General features: G+C 41.3%; 3 protein-coding genes across 5 annotated transcripts; 2 read left to right on the forward strand and 1 right to left on the reverse strand.

Annotated features, from left to right (window-relative positions):
• Nucleotides 1-2016: 2016 nt before the first annotated feature.
• Nucleotides 2017-12235, reverse strand: nop53 (NOP53 ribosome biogenesis factor). Of its 2 annotated transcripts, none has more exons than XM_044031986.1 (12): nucleotides 11993-12235; nucleotides 11353-11429; nucleotides 10996-11092; nucleotides 9476-9678; nucleotides 7612-7667; nucleotides 7427-7522; nucleotides 5334-5435; nucleotides 5082-5243; nucleotides 4547-4722; nucleotides 3742-3808; nucleotides 2346-2422; nucleotides 2017-2246 (listed from the first exon to the last, which is right to left on the reverse strand). In XM_044031986.1, the coding sequence occupies exons 1-12, from the start codon at nucleotides 12196-12198 to the stop codon at nucleotides 2186-2188; spliced, it is 1380 nt and encodes a 459-aa protein (XP_043887921.1). In that variant the 5' UTR covers nucleotides 12199-12235; the 3' UTR covers nucleotides 2017-2185. The 2 variants fall into 2 exon arrangements, with proteins under 2 accessions (XP_043887921.1, XP_043887920.1); XM_044031985.1 differs by having other exon boundaries at nucleotides 10996-11098.
• A 590-nt stretch (nucleotides 12236-12825) lies between these two features.
• On the forward strand, nucleotides 12826-15400 carry LOC122773243 (histone H3.3A). Of its 2 annotated transcripts, none has more exons than XM_044031757.1 (4): nucleotides 12826-12941; nucleotides 13825-13954; nucleotides 14260-14413; nucleotides 14505-15400. In XM_044031757.1, the coding sequence occupies exons 2-4, from the start codon at nucleotides 13827-13829 to the stop codon at nucleotides 14631-14633; spliced, it is 411 nt and encodes a 136-aa protein (XP_043887692.1). In that variant the 5' UTR covers nucleotides 12826-12941; nucleotides 13825-13826; the 3' UTR covers nucleotides 14634-15400. The 2 variants fall into 2 exon arrangements, with proteins under 2 accessions (XP_043887692.1, XP_043887691.1); XM_044031756.1 differs by having other exon boundaries at nucleotides 12827-12941; nucleotides 13822-13954.
• A 610-nt stretch (nucleotides 15401-16010) lies between these two features.
• On the forward strand, nucleotides 16011-21474 carry LOC122773244 (histone H3.3A). The gene is made up of 4 exons (XM_044031758.1): nucleotides 16011-16126; nucleotides 17795-17938; nucleotides 19331-19484; nucleotides 20081-21474. Exons 2-4 carry the CDS (start codon nucleotides 17811-17813, stop codon nucleotides 20207-20209), a joined length of 411 nt encoding a protein of 136 aa, XP_043887693.1. The 5' UTR covers nucleotides 16011-16126; nucleotides 17795-17810; the 3' UTR covers nucleotides 20210-21474.
• Nucleotides 21475-22153: the final 679 nt, after the last annotated feature.

Below are 22153 nucleotides of genomic sequence, written 5' to 3' on the forward strand. Positions count from 1 at the left end.
CCACACGCACTTGATTTCTGTCCCCATGAGGAAGATCCAAGTCTCACTGCTCTGTCGAGCAACAACAAGCAGGTAAAACCGATAGCACAGCTGGTCACAGTGAACAAGAGTGCAGCATGTTCAGCAACACATTAGGAAACATTGGAATTAATGGAAAAATCTAGGACTCCCCAGACTGGATGAGGACTAATCTATTTTGTTGGATGTAATGAGTGACTGCAATGGCACACACATACACATAATCCATCCCACCCAAGGCCAAGACAACCTGGCAACATCACGTCTCACACGTGAAGAGGACATGAGGACAAATGACCGTCTGCTGCCACAAACGCACAGAAAACCTTTCTGTGTTTATTCTGTAACTGTCGTCAATGGACTTGTGTTGCCTCTTATTATTATCAGATCATAGTTTTTTACTTTTATCACCCTCTATCACCATGTTTTTTTAAATGTATTAACAGATGTTACATACATTAGATTCAATCCACATCATTAAAATAGAATTATTGATTACACTGATTGACAAATGAAGGGTGGCCATAATCCACACTTACTCTGATACTGTCTGCACTAAACCCTGTAAAGCCTGTAAAGCCTGTAATGACAGAGGTTCTCTGGGGACATGGTCTATGGGTTCACTCATCAAAGAGGAGTGTGCTGCTGAGGCTGCAGGTGGTGCCACTGTGTCTTTGAGCAGCCAGGTGGACGGTGGCTCAGTCAGTGGGGGTTCCACAGACGTCCCAGCAGCACGAGACACCGTCTCTGTGTCATTAACACCAGCACATCACTGCGAGCCATGACGGTTTCAGTGGCAGGTTGGAATTAATTAACACATTCACACTTTAGTTTGTTTAATCATCATAATGTAGGGACACATCCTTCATGTCCTCATCTACACTTAATCCATTAGTTCCGGGATTATATGACTTCAGATATTTATAATCTACCCCGAGTCAGTCCACAAAATTCTGAGTGTGAGTCCAACTATTTTCTGGCTGATCTAAGTTCAGTGGCCGGTTGTCAAAGGTTGTGGGGTAGATTCCCAGCATTGCCGACGTGTTGCTCCTGCCATCGTTAGTTGAAACGCAGCATTAGGTCGTCACATTGACTGAAAACAAAAGTTATTTCATTCAAAAACATCGAAACTGGTCACACTTTAACATAGGACCGTTCTTGCATCCATTTAACGTGTGAGATTTAGGAGAGTTTCTTTGCAGGGTGTCAGAGTAGCCTCCCTCCCTCATAGATCTTTAGTTTGAGGTTGCGCCGGAGGTTCTCGGGGGAGGATGGACCGACACCATTTCACTCCTCGTATGCCCCTAGCAGTCAAAAACTCTACATACTTTTACACCTTTAGGAACCCTAAAGGGGGTCGACCAGCTCTCTCCCCATGATTCCAGCCCAAAGCTCAACTCCACCCCCTCCTTGCTGACATCACATCCTCGTTGGGACATGGCGGCCGTCACCCAAACAACCACGCCTACATGCACTTATCGGTGAACAAGACTGTATTTCTGGACCCTCTGCAGCCATTTCTGCTTGTGAGCATTGGTTAGGAGTGGCCGGGTTTAAGGTTTGTGCAGAACTGCAAACCTCTGGAGGATCAAGCAACAGATCTGAAGGGTGGGAGGCAGCACACATCCAAGCAGCAGCTCTGGGAAACTCTTCTGACGTCTGGCTCTCCAAAAACCTCACAGGTTCAGTGGATGCAATAATTGTTAAGCTGCCATCAAATAAGAGGTCCTATGTTAACATGTAGTTTGACCTGTTAAGATGCTTTTGATTTCAGTGAATCTAACACCACAAATTCAACAAATGACCATTTTCAGTTCTTTACAACCTATAAAACATTGTGAGACTGTTGTGCTTAATCATTTGGAACAGTGCATTTCAAAGTTTCTATTTTTGAAAAACAGTTGACACCGACTATTTGCATCAACTTTTAAAAAAACAGAAAATATCATTTGGAACATGGTGAATAAACACAGGTGCACAGATTTACAAATTACAGAATTATATTTGTTGTTGACATTTATTTGGTAATAAGACGTGATGGTCAGAAAAGGACAGACAGGTCATCAGCAGTCATTCATGTATATACACCGTTCCATTATGTTGCACTTGTGGCTTTGAATGTTGCCACGATCCTCCGCTCCTGTGGTCTGTGGGTCACATTCTGGTCCTAAGTGATCTCTCTGAAAGCCCTCTTCTCCACATACTTCAGCTTGTGCCTCCTCTTGAACCTGTGTGTGGGGGGAGAGACGTGTTTTAATCAGTGCACACCTCATGAAGCTCAACATCAGACGTCTTTGATGACATGTTACACAACAACAAGTCCTTACTTGGCTCTTTCTCGAGGTTCTATCAGGTTCCTCTTCTGCATACTCTTGAAGCGGTCCTTGAGGACGCTGCCCTCTGGCTGCAGAGACACAGTATTACAAGTTAGACTTAAAGGGGACATATTATACCCTATTTCCCCCATTAAAATAGTTTCCTGGTGTCCTAATGAACATGTCAGTGACATGCCTTGGTCAAAATACCATAAGGATGAAGCATCATAGCAGTTCAATAACCCTGCTAAACCCGCCCCTTTCGGAACGCTCGGTTTTCGTGCATGGTCCCTTTATATGCAAATGAGACACAGGCAAACACACACCCACTTCTTCCAGGGGGTTTCTGATTTGTCCTCTTTACTGCGCTTTACAGCTCTATTCGTCTCCTCCTCCCTCCACTAGTTCTCTGACAATATCAACATGGCAGCGTGCACAGAAAACAGCGAGAGTGCCGTCACAGGAAGAGACGTCCTACATAAGGATCGAGCCGAACACTGTCCAACTGTTTAGGCAGTTCACCACTGGCGATCAGCGGTGGCAAGGTCTTCGGAGCACAGTCACCGGTCTGATACAGATGTCCCTATGCCCCTAACTGAGTGCAGCCCCGCTGATCGTCAGCGGCGAGCTGCATACAGCTGCTGTATGTGACTGTATCAGACTGAGTCTGTGCTCCGGTCATGGAGGACGTACTGAACAAATATTTTTATTTAGGACGTGTCAGAATGGTCAGTTATGAGCTCTGTGTGACCTTTTCTTAACAATGTGTGTGTTTGTGCGTCGCTGACTAAATACTGATGTGAAGTGGTGCGAACACATGAACACACGTTTGCTGACTTTATCCGGCACATTAGCTTCATATATAAAATCCTCTGTAAAACACTGTGCTCCACTGTGCAGCCACCAACAGCACACTTGTCCCTCCGCGTTGACATAATAGAGGGAGTTTTTTTTCTCTCCACTGACGCCTAGTGTTTGCTCATAGTGTGAACTGTTGTGTTTCTCTGCTCTCCTTGATGTTGTCTATGTACAGTGCCTTGAGATAATGATTTGGCACTATACAAATAAAATGTAATTGAATACATTTAGATTGAGTATTTTTATACAGTATATAACAGTGGCTTCAATTTCTGTTTGTCAATGAATACACTTCCTCACGTGTTAGAATTTTGCTTCCTCATATTTACTATCCATTTATTCAAATGACATATCTATTTATTTTCAGTTTGTACGTTGATTATTGATACTAATGCAAGTTAAGTATGAACGGTCAAAATAACCACTATTTCAAGCAGGTAATTACAGTTTGAATGTGAACTTTACATCCTACGTTCAAAGTATTACAGCATTTCAAATAAAAAGTAACAGCCCTAATGTGGATGAGCATAAATGACTGATGGTCGAGTACCTTGAGCTGTCGCAGAGAGCCAGCCAGCTCGTCACTCAACTGAATCTCAAGGTCCTGAGGCTGGAACCTGCAAAGGAAGACAGAAGACAAGCATTCACCGTGTAATCAAGGACCACACTGCCCCCTGCTGAAATAACCAACAGGGCATTTTCATGCAGTCATGGCATGTGGACTCTGCCACGCTGAGGCAATACGATGGTAACGGAAAACACTCTGAACAATGAAACAACTGAACAGTGGAAAAGTGCTATTAGGTACCGATGTGTCAGTGGTGCCCACTTTGCAGAGAAGCCAACAGGCCGCTCTGAGAGCATGGTGGCCAGTGATTTCAGCTTAAGTCTACAATATCTAAGAAGTGTGTTCAACCCTTTATCTCAACATTAGATGGCCAGCTGGAAACTGAAGGTTGTGGCAATCAAACCTTTTTAGCCAGGTAAGCTGAACTAAGGTAGTCTGATCAAATAATCTTACATTCAAGTTTATAGGTAGGATGGATAAATTATTTAGAATTAGTCTTATTATTAAATTTGACATTAATCCATCTTTTTTCTTAAATACACCACTAGTGAACACACAAGCTGGGAGCAAGAACAGTGTCTTATCTGTGCCCAGGGAGCAATGGGGGGGTTGGGTACCTTGCTCGTGGGCACCCAGCCCTTGATCATGTGTCATGAACTGGCAACCCTCTGGTTACACGCCTAATACCATGTCAATATAAAGGAATAGTGCAGACCCACATAATTATTTTGATTAACCATACAAATACACTAAATGACTGACATGAACAGGTGAGCGTCAGGTTTACTTGAGTCTGCCAAGACGTCTGGGCTGGCTTTTCTGGGCCTCCTGCTTTGCCTTGCGCTGTGTTTGTCTGCTCTGTGTTTTCTGGTCCTGTTGTTTGAGAGACGCCTTGATGGAGCGGAGCTGGAAGAGCTGCTGCTGTAGGTCCGTCTGCCGTTTGTCAGACGCCCGCTGCTGCTCCTGGTGTGTGGAAGAGGAACAGTTGAGTCAATGGAGCGACAGACGATATGCCATCTTCTCAAAGTCACTGTGTGCTGCAACACTATGTACAGTTTTGAAGAAATTGAGACTTTTGCTCTTAACTGGAAACACAAAAATTAAAAAAGGAAAACTAATCTAACGCAGGAACAATTATTATTGTCTTGATTCATTATTTCTAAAGACTGAAATACGACAGTCTCAGTTTTTACGGATTCAAACACGGTGGTTCGTCAACAACTGGAACAAATATCCAAACAATCTATGAATGTGTAATTCATAGAATGAAATGTTAACTGTTAATTTAAAGCCTTTCATAGAAGTATGAATTGTTTGTGTACCTTCATTTTCTCCGTCTTCTCTTTCTTCCGCTGCCTCTCAGTTTTTTTCTGTGACAGTGCAATGCCCCCCACTGCCACATCCTCCTCTTCCTCGTTAGCTTTTTCGTCGTCTTCATTATCCTCTTCTACCAGACCCTGCACCTCTTCTCTCAGGATTGTCTCCTGCAGAAAACAAATGCCTACATTAGATTGCAAAAAAGGTTCCACTGCATTTACACTGCATGAATGAAGCGAGGGGACCACCATGTGTACCTTTGTAGCTGTGTCTTCTTTATTGACCGCCAACTGTCTCTCTACTTTGTCTTCCTCCTTTTGTTTCTTCACCTCCACCTCATGTGCCTCCTGCAGCAGAGCCTGTGTTCACAGTGAGGGAGCAGAGAAACACATGACGACAACATAGAAGCCACGCGGTCTTTCCCCATTCTGTGTGAGCAGAGTCTGTATTTATACAGCGCTTTTCTCATCCTGATGATCACTCAACGCTGCTTTACGCTTCATTTCGTTCACTTATTCACACCCATTCATACAGTACCACACATCTTTCCTACCCATTCATGGGCTGCCAAAACAGCTTTATGGGTGAGTGCCTTGCCAAAGAAACATTTGCATGTTGACTAGCAGAGCTGGGAATTGAACCCACAACCCTCCAGTTGAAAGAAGTCTTCTTATACCACTTCATCTCCCTGCATGCATCCTGCTCTTACATATGACGCATTTCCACTATACAGTTTTTGCACGGCACTCCTTTTACTTCTGCTAGTCTACATTAGCAATGTACCTCGAACTTTTCCAGTACCTGCTCTAGCGAGGTAACAAGCATGCTTAGCTGGTACTATAGGTGAAGCTGACAGAGATGTAACGATATGAAAATTTCATATCACGGTTATTGTGAGCAAAAATATCACGGTTATCAATATTATCACGGTATTGTTAGATGTGTTCAAAAAGTACTGAACACACACACTGAAATCTTTTAACAAAGTTTTATTTAAAAAAATATATTTTATATTATATGATGATTATTATTATTATTATTATTATTATTATTAATTATCATCTGACTGACTGACACACAGGTCCTCACTCTGTCGGATAATAATTAAGTAGCAGCGGTCGTACAAAGCATGAAAATAAAATAAAAAACACAGAAACAAACATATTTTGCTCTGCTACGGTACGTGTCGTCTGCACACACTACTCGCTTTCGCTGATAGCGCCCAATAACATGTATTTTTACAGGAGTAACGTTAGGTAACACTTAACTTAGGTTCCCTTTATTGAGAAAATAGGAACGTTTTACAGACAAACCATGACATTTCCCACTATTCCAAAATCCCGTTTTTGTTGACTTACTTTACACTCGCTGAAAAGTTGTGGGTGGTGGTCACGGAAGCGTTACCCCCTTCGCGGAGTTTTTTTTTTGTCTTCAATTATTTTACCGTCAACATCATTTAAAAATGCAAAATATGCCCAGACTTTTGTTTTTTTACTGGGGGGGAAATCTCTGGAGCGCAGGTGGCTTCAGCCGTGTTGTCACAGGACAGTGGAAACTGCGCATGCACGCCCGCTTCTGAGCGAGTGCCGTTCAGGTGCCGCTGCTTCTTCAGGAAATGAGCAGTATCACTGAGTTTTTCGGTCATCAGTTGCGGTAATCAATCACGGTTTTAACGATAATTAAAATTTGAAACGGTAGTACTAACCGTCGGGAATTTTACCACGGTTTATCGTCATACCGGTAATCGTTACATCCCCACGGACAGACTGCCGGCCACTGATTGGCAGAGAGTGTAATCACTGGAAGAGTCATGAGTAGAATAAATTAAAATCAAACAATGCCAAACTGTAGATCAGTTATAAAGACTAAAATCCTGAAAACATGAGTTAATCTCCAACATTTGGACATTTTCTTGGTTGTGTAAGAAATGATCCCAAACTGTGGACTATTTGTTTCTCGTTAGCCTCGCTTCAGCCGCCTCCATGCTGTTCCCGGTGTCCGAAAATGTCAACTTGTGACATCAGCACAAGAATGGTTGAGGAATATTTTGATGATTTGACTGAACACTGGAGCTCAGCTTTGAGGCTGAGACACAAACAGACTGTATATGATTGTGATATTTTAAGGAGAAAAAAAACTTTGTGAGCAATTAATCACAAAAATAAGACAGATGAATGGATAATGAAAATAATCATATGCCGCTCTAGTTAAGAATCAGGGAATGTTGTGGGTAAGTGGGTCACTGGCATTAACTTGTACTAGAAACCACAACCAACTACATAATGCCACCATGGTCAAAATAGTTGTGGGAAGCTTGGATTTGTACATAGACAGTAGACACTGATGTTACCTGGTGGGAGAAGAAGTCTGGGTTGTAGGATCCTCCAGGGGCGATCACCTCCACAGCAGGGATAACAGACGGTTTGTCGTTCATCTTCTCTGGACGCTGCACAAAACCACAGAATCCATAAAAGTCAAAAAACACCAAACAAAAAAACACCACATGTGCACCAGAAAACATATCAATCATCTCACCTTGACAGGCTTCTTGCCAGTCTGTTGAAGGTACCATGGGTCGGCTGAATCTTTGCCTGTGTTACAAACCACAATTAAAGGATAAGGAGCTTCATCATTAACCAGTTAGCTATTTGTCTAAACTAGTATGTCTTCACCTAAATGCTTCTTGTTTCATATAAGACATGGACAGGACTACAGTTCCACTGTAAGGAGTTTTTTCTATCCACTGATGCCTAGTGTTTGCTCATTGTGTGAACTGTTGGGGTTCTCTGCTCTCCTTGATGTTGTCTATGTACAGTGCCTTGAGATAATGTATGTTATGATTTGGCACTATACAAATAAAATTGAATTGAATCATGCTCTGTGGCTGTTTTGCAGCCTCGGGCACAGGGAGCCTTGTTCGGATGCATGGCATCATGAAAAAAGAAAATGATGTTGGAATTTTGAGGACTAATATGCAGAGATCTGCTCGTAGTCTATCCTTAGGTCATCGCTGGGTCTTCCAACAAGACAATGACCCGAAGCACACATCGAAATTGGTCCAACAGTTCCTGAAGGATACCAAAACCAAGGCCCTGGAATGGTCCACACAGAGCCCAGACCTCAATGCTATTGAGAATCAGTGGCGGGTGCTCAAGGTGAATGTCCATGCTCGGAAACAACGCAATTTGGACCAGCTGGAACAATTTGCAATGGAATAGGCCAAAATCCCTCAGGAGACCTGTGCCAACCTAGTTAAGAACTACTCTATCAGGTTGTTGTCAGTTGTGGCTCAGAAAGGGTACACTATTGACTAGTCGCCAGAAGAAAGCCATTTCTACGCAAATGTCACAAAGTATCGCACTTACATTACGCCAAACAGCACAGAGACAAGCCTCAAAACTTCTGGAACAAAGTAATTTGGAGTGATGACTTTTTGGCCACAACCATAAACATCACATTTGGAGGAGTCAACAAGGCCTATGATGAAAGGAACACCATTCCTACTGTGAAACATGGAGGTGGATTACTGATGTTTTGGGGATGTGTGAGCTACAAAGGCAGCATGTTATCAGAAAATACTGGAGGAAAATTTGCACTCATCAGCCCGGAAGCTGCGCATGCAATGTTTTTGGACATCCAAAACACAAGGCCAAGTCGACCTGTCATTGGCTACAGCAGAACAATGTGAAGGTTCTGGAGTGGCCATCTCAATCTTCAGACCTCAATATCATTGAGATCTCAAACGTGCAGTTCATGTAAGACAGTCCAAGAACTTACAGGAACTGGAGGCTTTTTGCCAAGAAGAATGGGCAGCTTTGCCATCTGAGAAAATAAAGAACCTCATCCACAACTACCACAAAGGACTTCAAGCTATCATTGATGTTAAAGGGGGCAATACACAGTATCACACAGTATCACACACACACCTTGTATTTGAGTAATGACAATAGAGTTGAATCTCATCCATTCCGCCTACTGTTTTGTCATGAGTCTAGTTTACCTCAAGACATGCCAAAATATGGATCTACATACAATAAAGCACTGTACAGAATATAACCTCATGGAAAAAGCGATTTTGGCCAAGCAACTTGTTTACTTCTTAAATGATGGATTAAAAGCAAAGGAGATGCATATCATAAATATACTGTACACAATATTACCAATAACATTATTTAAGTTGATTTGTAATCTATTGATTTCAACCATTCAGATCTTCACACATCTTTAAACTCAAGTTTTCTTTAGTTTCCTCAGATCCCAGATGACCGTTTACACAACAATCATCTGAGCTCCATGTTGGTCTTCACATTTCCATAAAGGAAATACTGGGAGCGCAAGGATGGGATCATCACTGGAAGAGGAGCGACAGAGAGAACACACTCACAGACATTCCACTCACTTTTTTGTCCCCATATGTCATAAAACTCTCTGTCTGGGTTGTTGTTGGCCTCCGTCATTGCTTTCTTTGCCACTCTGTCAACTGGCCTCATGTTCAGCAGCCGCTTCTGCCTCCGGGGAACCACTCCTTTACGGGCCAGCTGCTCGGCCTTCTGGGCAATGCGACGGAGTTTCTTGGCATTTGGTTGTTGGTAGGCCAGCACGCTGGTGGGAAAGGCAGATGAGATACAAAAACTTATTTACGTAGGGCAGAAGGAGGTCAACGAAAAAGCTCAGGTGTTCATCTTCACATCCCCATGAAGGAAATACTGGGAGCACATGAATGAGTCCATGAGGCTTTTTCTAACATTTCTTCCTTGAAAGGGTTACAAGGATTATATCTGACTTATGTCTAGTGCTTGCTCATTGTGTGAACTGTCACTCAAAGACATCATCTAAAGATGCCTTGAGATAATACACAGTAATGTGTCAATGAGACACAGGGAGACACACACACATGCGCGCGCTGTCCTTGGTGATGGAGAGTGATGTGATCATGTTCTACTCGAGTGTGTCGCCGATGCATCTGGCAACGTTTTCGGTAGTTTGGCTCGTCTAAACTTCAGTCGTTTTGAGAATTATATCTTACAGTGTCCGTAATAGCATTCTGATGAGCAGCTGTAAACCCTGCAATGTAGAGGCAGGAACAAATACACGCAATTCTTGCCTGCACAGACTCAAAGTGGTGATCTGCGCAAGATTATCGCAATTCAGAAAACGTTATTGTTCTGTGAGGGTCCTACGTGAGCTAAGCATTTTCTTTCACATGGAAAATAGGCTGGGCTTCCGTCGCCACCTTTTAACACACACACATATTAAAAAAAATAAACATTTGATAATAATTACAGCATTCGATTATCACTGATTTTTTAAAACATTCTAATTATGTTCGACTCCCAAAATTTCGTTCCAACAGGCCTACTTATGCCTTTCTCCTCTTCACTTCACAATGTTTGTTTCTCAATGAAAAATTCACATAACAAATAAATAATATAAGTTTTCAATATGAACCAGTATACCGCCCAGCACTACTCTCTGCCTACTTTTCCATCACCATAAAGCTTGGTCTGGCTCCAACAACAAATACTTGATCGTCGGTTGGGCTCAGACAGAAAAAGTAAATGAGAGGGCATCTCGGGTCGCACTTGTCAGGGCAGTCATTTGTAAATTGTCCCTGTGCACTGGTCTCACAGCCTGCTGCTCATACAGTTAAATGCACCATACTTTTCTAGTCTTGATGACCACTCAAAGTTTTGCCATTCATCCACACTTTGATACAGCGCATCTGTGTGCAGCGCATTTCTCTATCACTCACACGGCACAGCTGTCAGGAGCAACTTGGGGTTAAGTGTCTTGCCCAGGGACACATCAGTAGATTAGCTGAGCCAGAAATTGAACCCACAACTTTCGAGTTGAAAGTTGTTTGTCAACCTTACTTCGGGTTACTTCAGATAAGTGAACAAGGCTGTGGGAGGTACTTACTCTTTAGGGGGTGGAATGAGGGAGTCATGCTGCAGTATCAGGTCTATCCTCAGAGGCTGAGATGTTTTCCCTTTTCTCTTCTTCCCCTCTTCAGATTCTGCAGCTTTACAGAGAAAAAAAATGAAATAACTTCATGCACATATCTCAGTTAGTCAGGTATTTAATTTGAACCTGTACCATTTTAGAAAATATGATACTATATTATACTTTACTACATATTGATAATGTAGTTGGTCTGTCCTAAAAGAAATTCTAGTCAATAACACACAATTCCAAATGATAATGTAGTTGGTCTGTCCTAAAAGAAATTCTAGTCATTAACACACAATAATTCCAAATACAACATGACATATTTACCCTTTGACTCAGGTTTCTCTGGTTGTCCAACATCCACAAAGAACAAAGTGTCATCTGATTTCTCAGACAGCAAACCCCTGAAATAAGACAAAAACATTTAACGTGGACACACTCAGTTCTTGAATCATATTTCTGGGCCTTAAGACATTTGTTGTGATACGGATTCACTGGGGGTGGAGTGGCTCAGTGGTTAAGACCGGTACCCTGTTTGCGAAAGACATCATGGTCGCAAAGGTCCCAAGTTCGACTCTACCCCTGGCTGATTGTATTCAATTCCATTGTAAGTCGCTTTGGATAAAAGCGTCTGCTAAATGACATGTAATAAAGTAGTTGCAGAACTGAAGTGCAACTACTCAAACGTCTGAAGATATAATTAAGCTTCAAGATATTACAAAATGACACGCAGATTAAGACAACAACAACAAAAACGGAAACAATGCCAACAGGCCCGAAGCTTTCCAACAAGACGAGTAAACTAGACAAAGTAATAATAACGCGTACTTCAAAGTATTTGATACAGTCCGAAAAAGTGTAGCTTGTGACACTGTTTTGTGTTATATTGTGCCGCGTAAGAAAATGTGTTTAAACGCATGTGAAGACACGACAGGTAACAGGTAACAGTTAGCTGGTGCTAACGTACCCTGTGGTCCTCTCCTGGTGCCGGATGTCCTCTAAAAACTCATCCACGTCATTTACGTCGATGTGCTTATTCCAGTTCTTCTTCTTATTCTTGTTCACACGTTTTCGTCGACTGCTGACCGACTCTGTGGAGTCTGAAAATGACTTGAAATGTAGAAAACCTGGCTGTGAAGACGCCACGCGTTTCAACCTCCTGGTGGCCGCCATGTTGGAGGACGAGCTAAAGACAGACACGCTGCTTCTGCTTCTGCTTCTGCTTCTGCTTCTTCTTCTTCTTCATCAGTGCTCAAACGCTGGAAGAGATGTGGTGGCGACACCTGCAGGAGTGACAGTGTAACTGTTTAAAAAATCAGCATTATAAATGATCATTTTCCCTCGTTTATAAGGCTAAAAAAAGATTTATTCTGATTATGAAATTGTTTGAATAATGTATGCTTGTAAATGACCTTGAAGACAATATCCGTGTAAAATTGTATTTATATATATATATATATATATTTATAATAAAATGCATGTTATTACAAATATGAATATAATATTGAAAGGCTCAATACAAACAGTATCCATATATATATATATACATTTATATATATATATATATATATATATATATATATATAGTCTCACTAGCACGTTAGTGCTTCATGTACCGTTTTTCTTTAACGATAAAAACTAGAATAAAACTATTAAACTGACAAAACTGTCAGTAATTACGACTAAGGGGCACAAAGTACGACATTTCAGAAGAGCGAGGTCATGTTGATGTTTACTGTGTTGCTGCATGTGTGTCATATGTTTGCTCCAGGTGCATCATGGGAAACGTGTCTTTGACTGCTCTATGTACTTTTTCCTTTTTTCCCCTCCCTTCATTTTACTGCGAGAACAACGCTTAAGAGACTCAAGAATACATTTCTGTTTTGAAGCTGCAGTCTTTCATTAAGTTTCCAAAGGTAGGTATCACTATATTGATAAAACTACCATCTGTCGTTTAATGTGACATTACTTCTTGGATTGACGTGATTTTAGTTTATTTTCGGTGAAAAAGAAAATGCAGAGCAGTCGAGCTATTATGTGCCCGATCGAGGAGTCAGGGACCTAAAAGCTCGGCTCCAATTCAACTCGGAAATGCGCCTAAAGTGAGGGGTCATCTGACAAAATTTTGTTCATCAGTTCATCCCTTGACTTGTCTAGTGTCGTTTTCAAAAAGTAAATTCCACTTTGATGTCGCGGTTTTTGTATTCTCTCGTCGTTTTTATCATCAACCTCCTCGTTTCCTACAACGATTTTTTTCCTTTCCGTTTACATTCTCTCCAAACCAGCAGACAGCCATCGTCTTTGGGTGCGTTTGTGTGTTTACACTGGGCAGTCGGCGCGGGCGGGGACGCCTAGTTTTCCTTGAAAATAGCTCATTCTGAATAAAAGATTAAGGCTCGTGCGCGACCGGGAAGCTCAGTGCGAAGAATGGAACAAACCCACGTCCCATACGCAAGGGGCGGGATTTAATAGCTGGTCTACGCACGTTGGTTGGTTGAAAGGTTGACAATATTCCGCCTCGCGGGCTCGTCTCATGTTAATGATTGGCTGACATGAGAAACATCTGTCCCATGATTCGACAGGTTCGCTGTCCTTCGAGCTACAGTCATTACTAAAGCCGCACTGAGTAACACGGAGAAAAGATGCTCCTGAACTTGTTTACATGTTCAAACTTAGAAACTAACAAGTTCATGCACAAGTTAGATTGAATTAAAAAGAAGAATTTGATTTGATCAATTACACACGGATTGTTACATTTGAAGCAAATATTGATCTGTATCTTCATGTGATCTTTAGAAGTCATGGCTCGTACCAAGCAGACTGCCCGTAAGTCTACTGGAGGCAAAGCCCCTCGAAAGCAGCTGGCCACAAAGGCTGCTCGTAAGAGTGCCCCCTCCACTGGTGGTGTGAAGAAGCCCCATCGCTACAGGTTGGTCTTACTTAATCCCAAACATTAAAATGTTACTAGGAAGAAAAGTGTTACACAATAACTCAACATCAATGTTAAGACTCACTAAAACAATTGCAGCTCCTTGCTTTAGATAGTGGTGTTGATATAAGATAAGAAGTTATCATTTCCTCCCACGTTATCCATTATAATTCAGTGTTATTATTGTAAAGGCCTATAAATAAGTCTTTTAAAACACTTCAAATCTAGATTTTAGACTCTACAAGCAGCTGTAGGTTTAGCACTGTTAAGGGTTGGTTTTATTCATTCATTCATTGTTGACACAGGCCTGGTACTGTGGCTCTGCGTGAGATCCGTCGTTATCAGAAATCCACTGAGCTGCTGATCCGCAAGCTGCCCTTCCAGCGCCTGGTGAGGGAAATCGCCCAGGACTTCAAGACTGATCTGCGTTTCCAAAGTGCAGCCATCGGAGCTCTGCAGGTCTGTCATGGTCATTGTTAAAACCCACTAATTAATTCATATCATCTTATTATTATTTCACCTGAAATTGTTTTGATTTTGCCATTTGCAGGAGGCCAGCGAGGCCTACCTGGTGGGTCTGTTTGAGGACACCAACCTGTGCGCCATCCACGCCAAGCGTGTCACCATCATGCCCAAGGACATCCAGCTGGCACGTCGTATCCGTGGAGAGCGTGCTTAAAATGTTTTCCTTCATCCTCCATTTTCCATCACTTTCCTTCCCCTGTTAATTGTGGTTTGGTTTGAGGCTCTCTCTCTATATATATGTATGTTTATATACATATATACATATATGTATCATGATTGTGATAACCGTAAAATGTGTGATTATGTCTTCTTTGGTGCTACTAGTAGCAGTGTTTCCTTAGAGATATTGTCATGTATGTTTGAAACTTAGGAATCACAGTTATGGTCCTCACTTGTTACTAGCTTGCTCACAGGAATGCCATGTTATCTTCATGAATAGGGTGTTTTTTGTAAGCCAAGAATAGTATGATATGAAATAAGTATAGGAAGTAAAAGTTAGACATTTTTACCTTCAGACACATAGGTTGATACAGTGGGTCTTTGTTTTAATTGTCCATTTTAATTTGTAAAAGTAGTCATTTCTCATTTTTTGCAATAATGGTGTATTTCTACTGTTACTTTTAAGTGTAAAAAACTAAAGTTTGATTCTGTTGTCAGAACATTGTGCTAAAATGACACTGCATGATTTGACAGACTACGAGCGGCATAAATGTAGCAGAACTTTGTTGATCATGTCTTGATTTTCAGCCATGTTATTATGTCCATTTAAATGTTTTTGACTTTTGGTTCCTCTCTCAGGTTAATATGTAAACCTATTTTTTCTACTGTGTTTTGATTTGTTTTCAGGCATTTTTTTAAAACATATTTGTACCCCAGAATTCACATAAAAACATAATAAACAGATTTGTGTGGTTGAATGGACTGTATGGTATGAGACACTTGTAGACACTTGAGCATTTTAGAATAATTCAAGTTTTCATTTGTTTAGACTTAAATTAGTCAAGAAACTTTCAGCTGATTTGATTCAGAAGTTACACATGACCTGCAGACACCTGATCTTTTAATTAGTTTTAATCTTTGTTGCTTTTTTCCAAGTTCAAATGTCAGGTCTCATGTTGATTAAGTGAAGATAACTATGCAAACAGTATTTATGCCATGTTTGCTTATAATCCTCCTTCCATTAGCACCAGTGGTTTGAGCACTCCTTCAGCCAGGTATTTTATCGATGGCATTTTTTTATTGCATGAGCAGACAAATAACATCATATTATCACTTCTCAGATAGATAAAAGCTTATTAAAAGTTGCATGAATTCTTTTGAAACGCTCCATACTGACTGTCACAAAGTACAACTGTACTTTCAGTGTTACTTTTGCATACTACATGTTACATGTATATCATAAATGAGAAACTGTCAACATTACTTACATATCTCTCATATACGTGGTCACAAATGATATGGTTTATCTACAAACACTGAGTGTGTTGTTGAATCCCTGACGACAGTGACAAACACTGCTGCATTATGGGACCGATGATTGACGCGGCGGCCATTTTCCCGCTGGACTCTGCTTCCTATTGTGAATACGAAGAAAATAGAGAAGAGCGAAACACATTTCTCACGACTTCAAATCGCCTCAGACGCTCGGTAAGCTACTCAAACTGTGTCACGGTGCCTGTGTATAATCTTGATTTTTTTGTGTTGTGACATATTGTACTTGTAGTCGCATTTCACAAAGGATAACCTTTGTTTTCGTCGTGTGTTAAAAAGACACACGCATCTGTTGAAACGACGGTGAAATGCAGTCTTTCCTGGAGCCGTTGAAGTGAGGGCAAATTCCGTTTCAAATTATGCGCCGGTTCAGCTCGGTTCTACGCAACCATTGTGGGTCGTTTGGCTTTCGAATGTCCATCTGTGACTTCTATGAACATTCCTCATGCTTGTTTTCCTGTTTTCTGAAAATCCAAAAGTACAGTTGTCAGTAAAAGTCAAGCTGTTTGTGTGGCACTCCATTGCTCTTCTGCTCTGGCTCTTTATCTCGTTCGCGCATCAAACCGCTGCCATCACGAGAGCAGAGTGGGCGGGCATAGCAACAGTGGAAGGCAGCTGCAGAGCCCGCCCACTACATGCTGATTGGTGCACTCGCTAACTGCTAAAGTCCGCATTGGTCTAGCAGCCAGTAATATCGCCACTTTCTCTTTGATTGACACTTGCTGGTCTCACGGTGTTTGGGGATGTCTGTATGTTAAAGTTTTCTTACTTTGAGAGTCTCCTGCGCAACTTTTTTTATACTTTGAAAATAAATAAATAAATAAATTAATAAATACATATATATAAAACTTAATATAAACATATCATTTTTATGTTAATGATCTTGATCTAAGATGCCGCTATGGAATTCATAACTGATTAAGAAAAGACAGACATTGATGCTAAAGTCTCGTCTCCCTCTGTCATGTCCATAATGACATTATTTTTATGGGGCAATAATACTTTGTTCTGCAATGGGAAACTTTGAATTGCGTTTCATTATACATATTGAAAATAATTAGCTCCGTGTTTGACATTTCTTCATGCAATATGAAAGAATATAAACTGACTAAAAATGTTATTTATGGAGACGAAGGACTGTGCCCTGGTTCAATACGTTCACGTATGGTTGGCTGTGAATTTCTCCATTTATTCAATGAAAGTCTGTTTGTCAAACTGCCTTTCCGTCTGTTTCTGTCTGTCCACAACACTTGCCTATTAAAGGAAATAGTCCTTTGATGACTTTAAGCAAAGAAAAGTAGACATTACTGATTCCCATGACGATATACCAGCGATCGGTGAGAATAAACCCCAAGAGAAGTAGAGAAAAAGTCAGCATCTAATCGCTGTCTGTCCTTCCGTTTGTCTGTTTACGTCCAACAGTTCACTTGACAGACTTCAAACCTAGAAGGTGACTTATAGCGGGCAATTATAAAGTCTAGGTTTGCAAGGAATTTAAAAACTATGCTTTGATCACCTACAAGGTTTGAGGCCTGGTCAATATGTAAGAATATGGAACAACAGAAACTCTTTTAGAAGAAGGACTTTGATCTGTGATGGGAAGATCGAACCTCTGTGATGAACAACCACGAAGGGTAGTGATCCAGAAGAATAAGTCAAATGTGCTTGAAAACTGCAAACTGTAGAGGGGGCAGCATTGCACCTATTAGTGTACTGTACAGCCTTCTTCTAATGATAATGTTCGGCAACCTGTACACTGAGAAGTGTAATGCTGCCCTCTAGTTTGTTATTCAAAGTGTCTTATTTATCTGTCGTTGTACACAGGTGATCTCTACTAGTCATGGCTCGTACCAAGCAGACTGCCCGTAAATCCACTGGAGGCAAAGCCCCCCGTAAGCAGCTGGCCACAAAGGCTGCTCGTAAGAGTGCCCCCTCCACTGGTGGTGTGAAGAAGCCTCATCGTTACAGGTGAGTCAAGCACCAACAGCCTCTAGCCCGGGTGTAGATTAAACCATGAGTAAATTACAGATATAAATAGTACATACTAAGTCTTTTAAAACACTTCACATCTAGATTTTAGACTCTACAAGGGTTGGTTTTATTTAGGGATGCACCGATATGACTATTTCCACCGATACCGATATCCGATATTAATATTGCTGCTATGGCCGATAACCGATATCTACCGATATCGATATATGTTTTAAAAAAAAGTTTCTGAGATGATAAAAGTTTGTACAGAATGAAAATCACGCAAGCTGAATTTTTGAATGTCTTCCTTTATTTTCAAAACATGTTTTACCTCCAAATAACAAGGTCACATAAGACACAAGTAACCAACTACAAGTAAAGGTTTTTAGAAACCTTTACCACTTGTAGCAAGTGTGTCTCCCTCAACTCACTAAACTCCTGTGAGAAAGTTTGGATCATAAATTACAAACATGAACATAAATAAAAATAATACCCTGCCAAAGTTACTGTAACCGAGATAAGGGCGTCTATACTGGGTACGTAAATAAAGTCAACAACCCTTCCTTCCGGCAACAACAACCGTGCCACTTCCCTTAACAATAAAACTACACAACAAATATGAGAAACAATACCTGACAAGCTCTAGTAAGAGCTGCCATAATAAAAAAAACATGTTAAAATACTTTATCAAACTTGCCAGTATTCATGGCAACCAGATATTTATTCAATTGCAAAACATCGGAAAAGTAGCGCCAACTTGGCAGGTTGTTGCGGGGTTCAATATGCGTCGGAACCCTCGGCTGGTCGTCAAGAGCAATCATTTCCATTACCTTGATCGTTATTGCCCTGGCCACTGTCTTCCTTTGGTCGAGTCCCAGCTGCGCTGCTTTCTTTTTGTCTGCCGCCTAATGTTACTAGCGTTAGCTTCCTGCCGTTGTTTCTGTACTTCAGGGTGACGGTTTTTCAAATGACATAATCAAATTTGTGGTATTGAATGACTTGACGCGGAACCCTCCTCGCATTACCTCGACTTTGCAAGTGTTGCATAATGCTTTTTGCGTATCTTCAATTGACACCCTGAAAAATCGCCCACACCGCTGACATTCTCTCTCCTCAACACACACACACACACACACACACATCTTGTGCTGCGCTTGCGCCACTGACGCTGTCATAAGCCCAAACAAATGCCGCATGGCCTCCCCTTCCCGACACACATACACAAACAGCAATTAGACGGGTATAAACATCGGTTGTTAAAATCGGCGCAGTTTTACTCATTGAACCGATGCCGATATGTTAAAAAATGACGAACATCGGCCGATAACAATATTAATGCCGATATATCGTGCATCCCTAGTTTTATTCATTCATTCATTGTTGACACAGGCCTGGTACTGTGGCTCTGCGTGAGATCCGTCGTTATCAGAAATCCACTGAGCTGCTGATCCGCAAGCTGCCCTTCCAGCGCCTGGTGAGAGAAATCGCCCAGGACTTCAAGACTGATCTGCGTTTCCAAAGTGCAGCCATCGGAGCTCTGCAGGTCTGTGTTTCAGGCTTGTTCACTTTGATACTGTTAATTGTAAATCTCAGTATATTAACTCTGAAGATGACAGCAGAACCTTCTTTTAAAGTACAGGTAAAAAGTAATAACTCCAAATCCCAACCATTTACATGGGTCTTGCTGCATAAAGTTGTTAGTTTTATTAAAAGTGGTAATAGACTACCTTTACCTTAAGTGTTTCCCTTTTACACCCTAAAGTATATTCATGTTGAGAATGAAAATGGAGCCTCTTTCCCACTGAGTGACAGAAATATTGTCAGAATTTGTACAGATGGCAAACAAAACATTACATTTTGAATGTTAGGGTGCATTCACACCAGGATAGTCCCCGGAATGCCAAACAATGGTTTGGTTCATTTTCACTCTGCACTTTTGTAAGCTGTTGCAGTTACAACAGCTGCTTGTGTGGGGCGGTATTGTCCAAAACGGACAGTGACCAGGAAGAAAAAAAGCACGAGGTAGAAGAAAACTCGACTTATCCATTGGCTAATTCTATATTTTATGACAGTTGTAACAAACAGTTCCCACTTACCTACTGTTTTTGAACAGAACTCTGCTGTTTGTTGTCTCTGCAGGAGGCCAGCGAGGCCTACCTGGTGGGTCTGTTTGAGGACACCAACCTGTGCGCCATCCACGCCAAGCGCGTCACCATCATGCCCAAAGACATCCAGCTGGCACGTCGTATCCGTGGAGAGCGTGCCTAAATGCTCTCTTCTCCTCTGGGTCTCCTCTGTTTTCACCTCCCACTGACCCTCCTTCACCAGTCTGTCTCTCTGTCCCTCCTTCACCAGTCTGTCTCTCTGTCCCTGTGCCCCCTACCTGTCCCTCTACATCCCTCTATCCCTGTATTAGTAGTGTGTAGAGGAAAAGTAATAATATTATGAGTAAATAAAGTGTATAGTTGTGTTTTTCTTAGTGCTCCCAGCAGCAGTCTTCTAGGGTACTCTCTTTTTGTAAATGTACAACTCTATGGTGACAATATCCCCTCAAGCAAACATCTTGTTTGCACTTGTCCTATCCTGACTCTGGGTAAGAGCATGATGTGAGGACATGAGAGAGAGCAGTGCAGACAGGGATGAGTACAGGCAGGAGAATGGGTATTGTCTGCTCAGGGACTCGTGTCTTTTTCTGCAGCAAGGTGCTAGAAGAACTTACCTGAGCTTCTCCTGCCTCCATCACTCAGCCAGCCTCCAAAGCATTGTGTACTCATGAAGGTTGAGGATGGCCGTCTGTCTGTGTGTGTCTGCTCGAGTGCAGCCTCTGATCACCACACCAAATCATATCAGTCCATCAGCATCCTTTGAGAAGATGATTTATTGTTTCAGGGCTTTCTCTTCCTTCCAATCACGTTTCATGCACAAGATTTTTTTTCTCACTTCAAACTGTGGATGACATGAAGATGGGGGGATGAAACAGACTAAAACTACTACAGAGAACAGAAATAATGATTATTTTTCTACTCAAATGTGATGCTACTGACTGGCACCAAAGTTTGATCCTGTATAAATGCTCTTTTCCTAACAATAAGCATTGAACCTGTTTTTGTGATATTTAAATTGGTTTCATCTAATAATTTGAAGCCAGTTAAGAGCTCAGTGATGGTGCACATACTTTTACTAATAGTTTTTTAAAGGACCTTTTTATGAAAACAAAGGTTCATCAAGGTTTTCATTGTTCTCTTCAATAAAAAGAGTGAGTCAAAATATAAAAAAAACAATGTTTAAATAGAGCTAAATTAACTTACATGACAAATAGACAAGTAATAGTACTTCCCCCTGTGCTTCAGGTCTTCTCCTCCAGATCAGGTGATCATCTGTATACTGTTCCTCAGGTTGACCGGTCACCTTTTTAAGTTGCATTTTAGTTTTTGCTCAGTTTAAGTTTTTTTTTTTCAAACTGTGGATGTTTCAATTGAGCAATGTTTGTAATTTCTAGATTTGTCATAAAAGAATAAAAGATGGTAAATAAATGGATGTTACACACACACACACACACACACAGTCTCCTGTTATAGTGGTGTATACACCAATGATTCATTGTTTACTGCTTTCTCCGCATGAGGGTTGCGAGGGGTGCAGGTGTCAATCGTAGGGCAGAAGGTGGGGTCACACCCTGGCCATTACAGTTTAGAGTGTCCAATTTGCCTAATCCACTGTGGGAGAATATACACACATAGTCACAATCCCAGGTCTCAGCTGCAGGCTAATCACCACAACTGTGATACACACTCCCCATGTAAGCATTTACAGGTCAGAGCTATGTTAATATTTCCCCTCTCAACCCAAATAAAATTAATCTGCAGCCACAAAACCCATTTGGCCCATAAAATGAAGATCATTTTAAATATAAAGTTTACTATACAGATATAATGATAGTTTGTTGTATTTATGCAATTGAAGAACTACAAAAATAAAACATTTCAATTCAATTTTATTTGTATAGCGCCAAATCATAACATACATACATGTCAAGTTCTCCCCTTCTTTGTGCAATCTCCACTTGAAGGAGTTGGACATCTACCCAGAGTTGCTGGACTTCACTCAATAACTAAACTTTTCTTTTCCGCTTATCTTCTTTTATTTTGTGATTTTAAGGTTTCAGGTAAGTAGGTAGTTTGCAAGCAAGCAAGTAGGTGAAAAACCTTTTGA

This window comes from Solea senegalensis, linkage group LG8 (assembly GCF_019176455.1).
Source record: "Solea senegalensis isolate Sse05_10M linkage group LG8, IFAPA_SoseM_1, whole genome shotgun sequence".
NCBI lineage: Eukaryota > Metazoa > Chordata > Actinopteri > Pleuronectiformes > Soleidae > Solea > Solea senegalensis.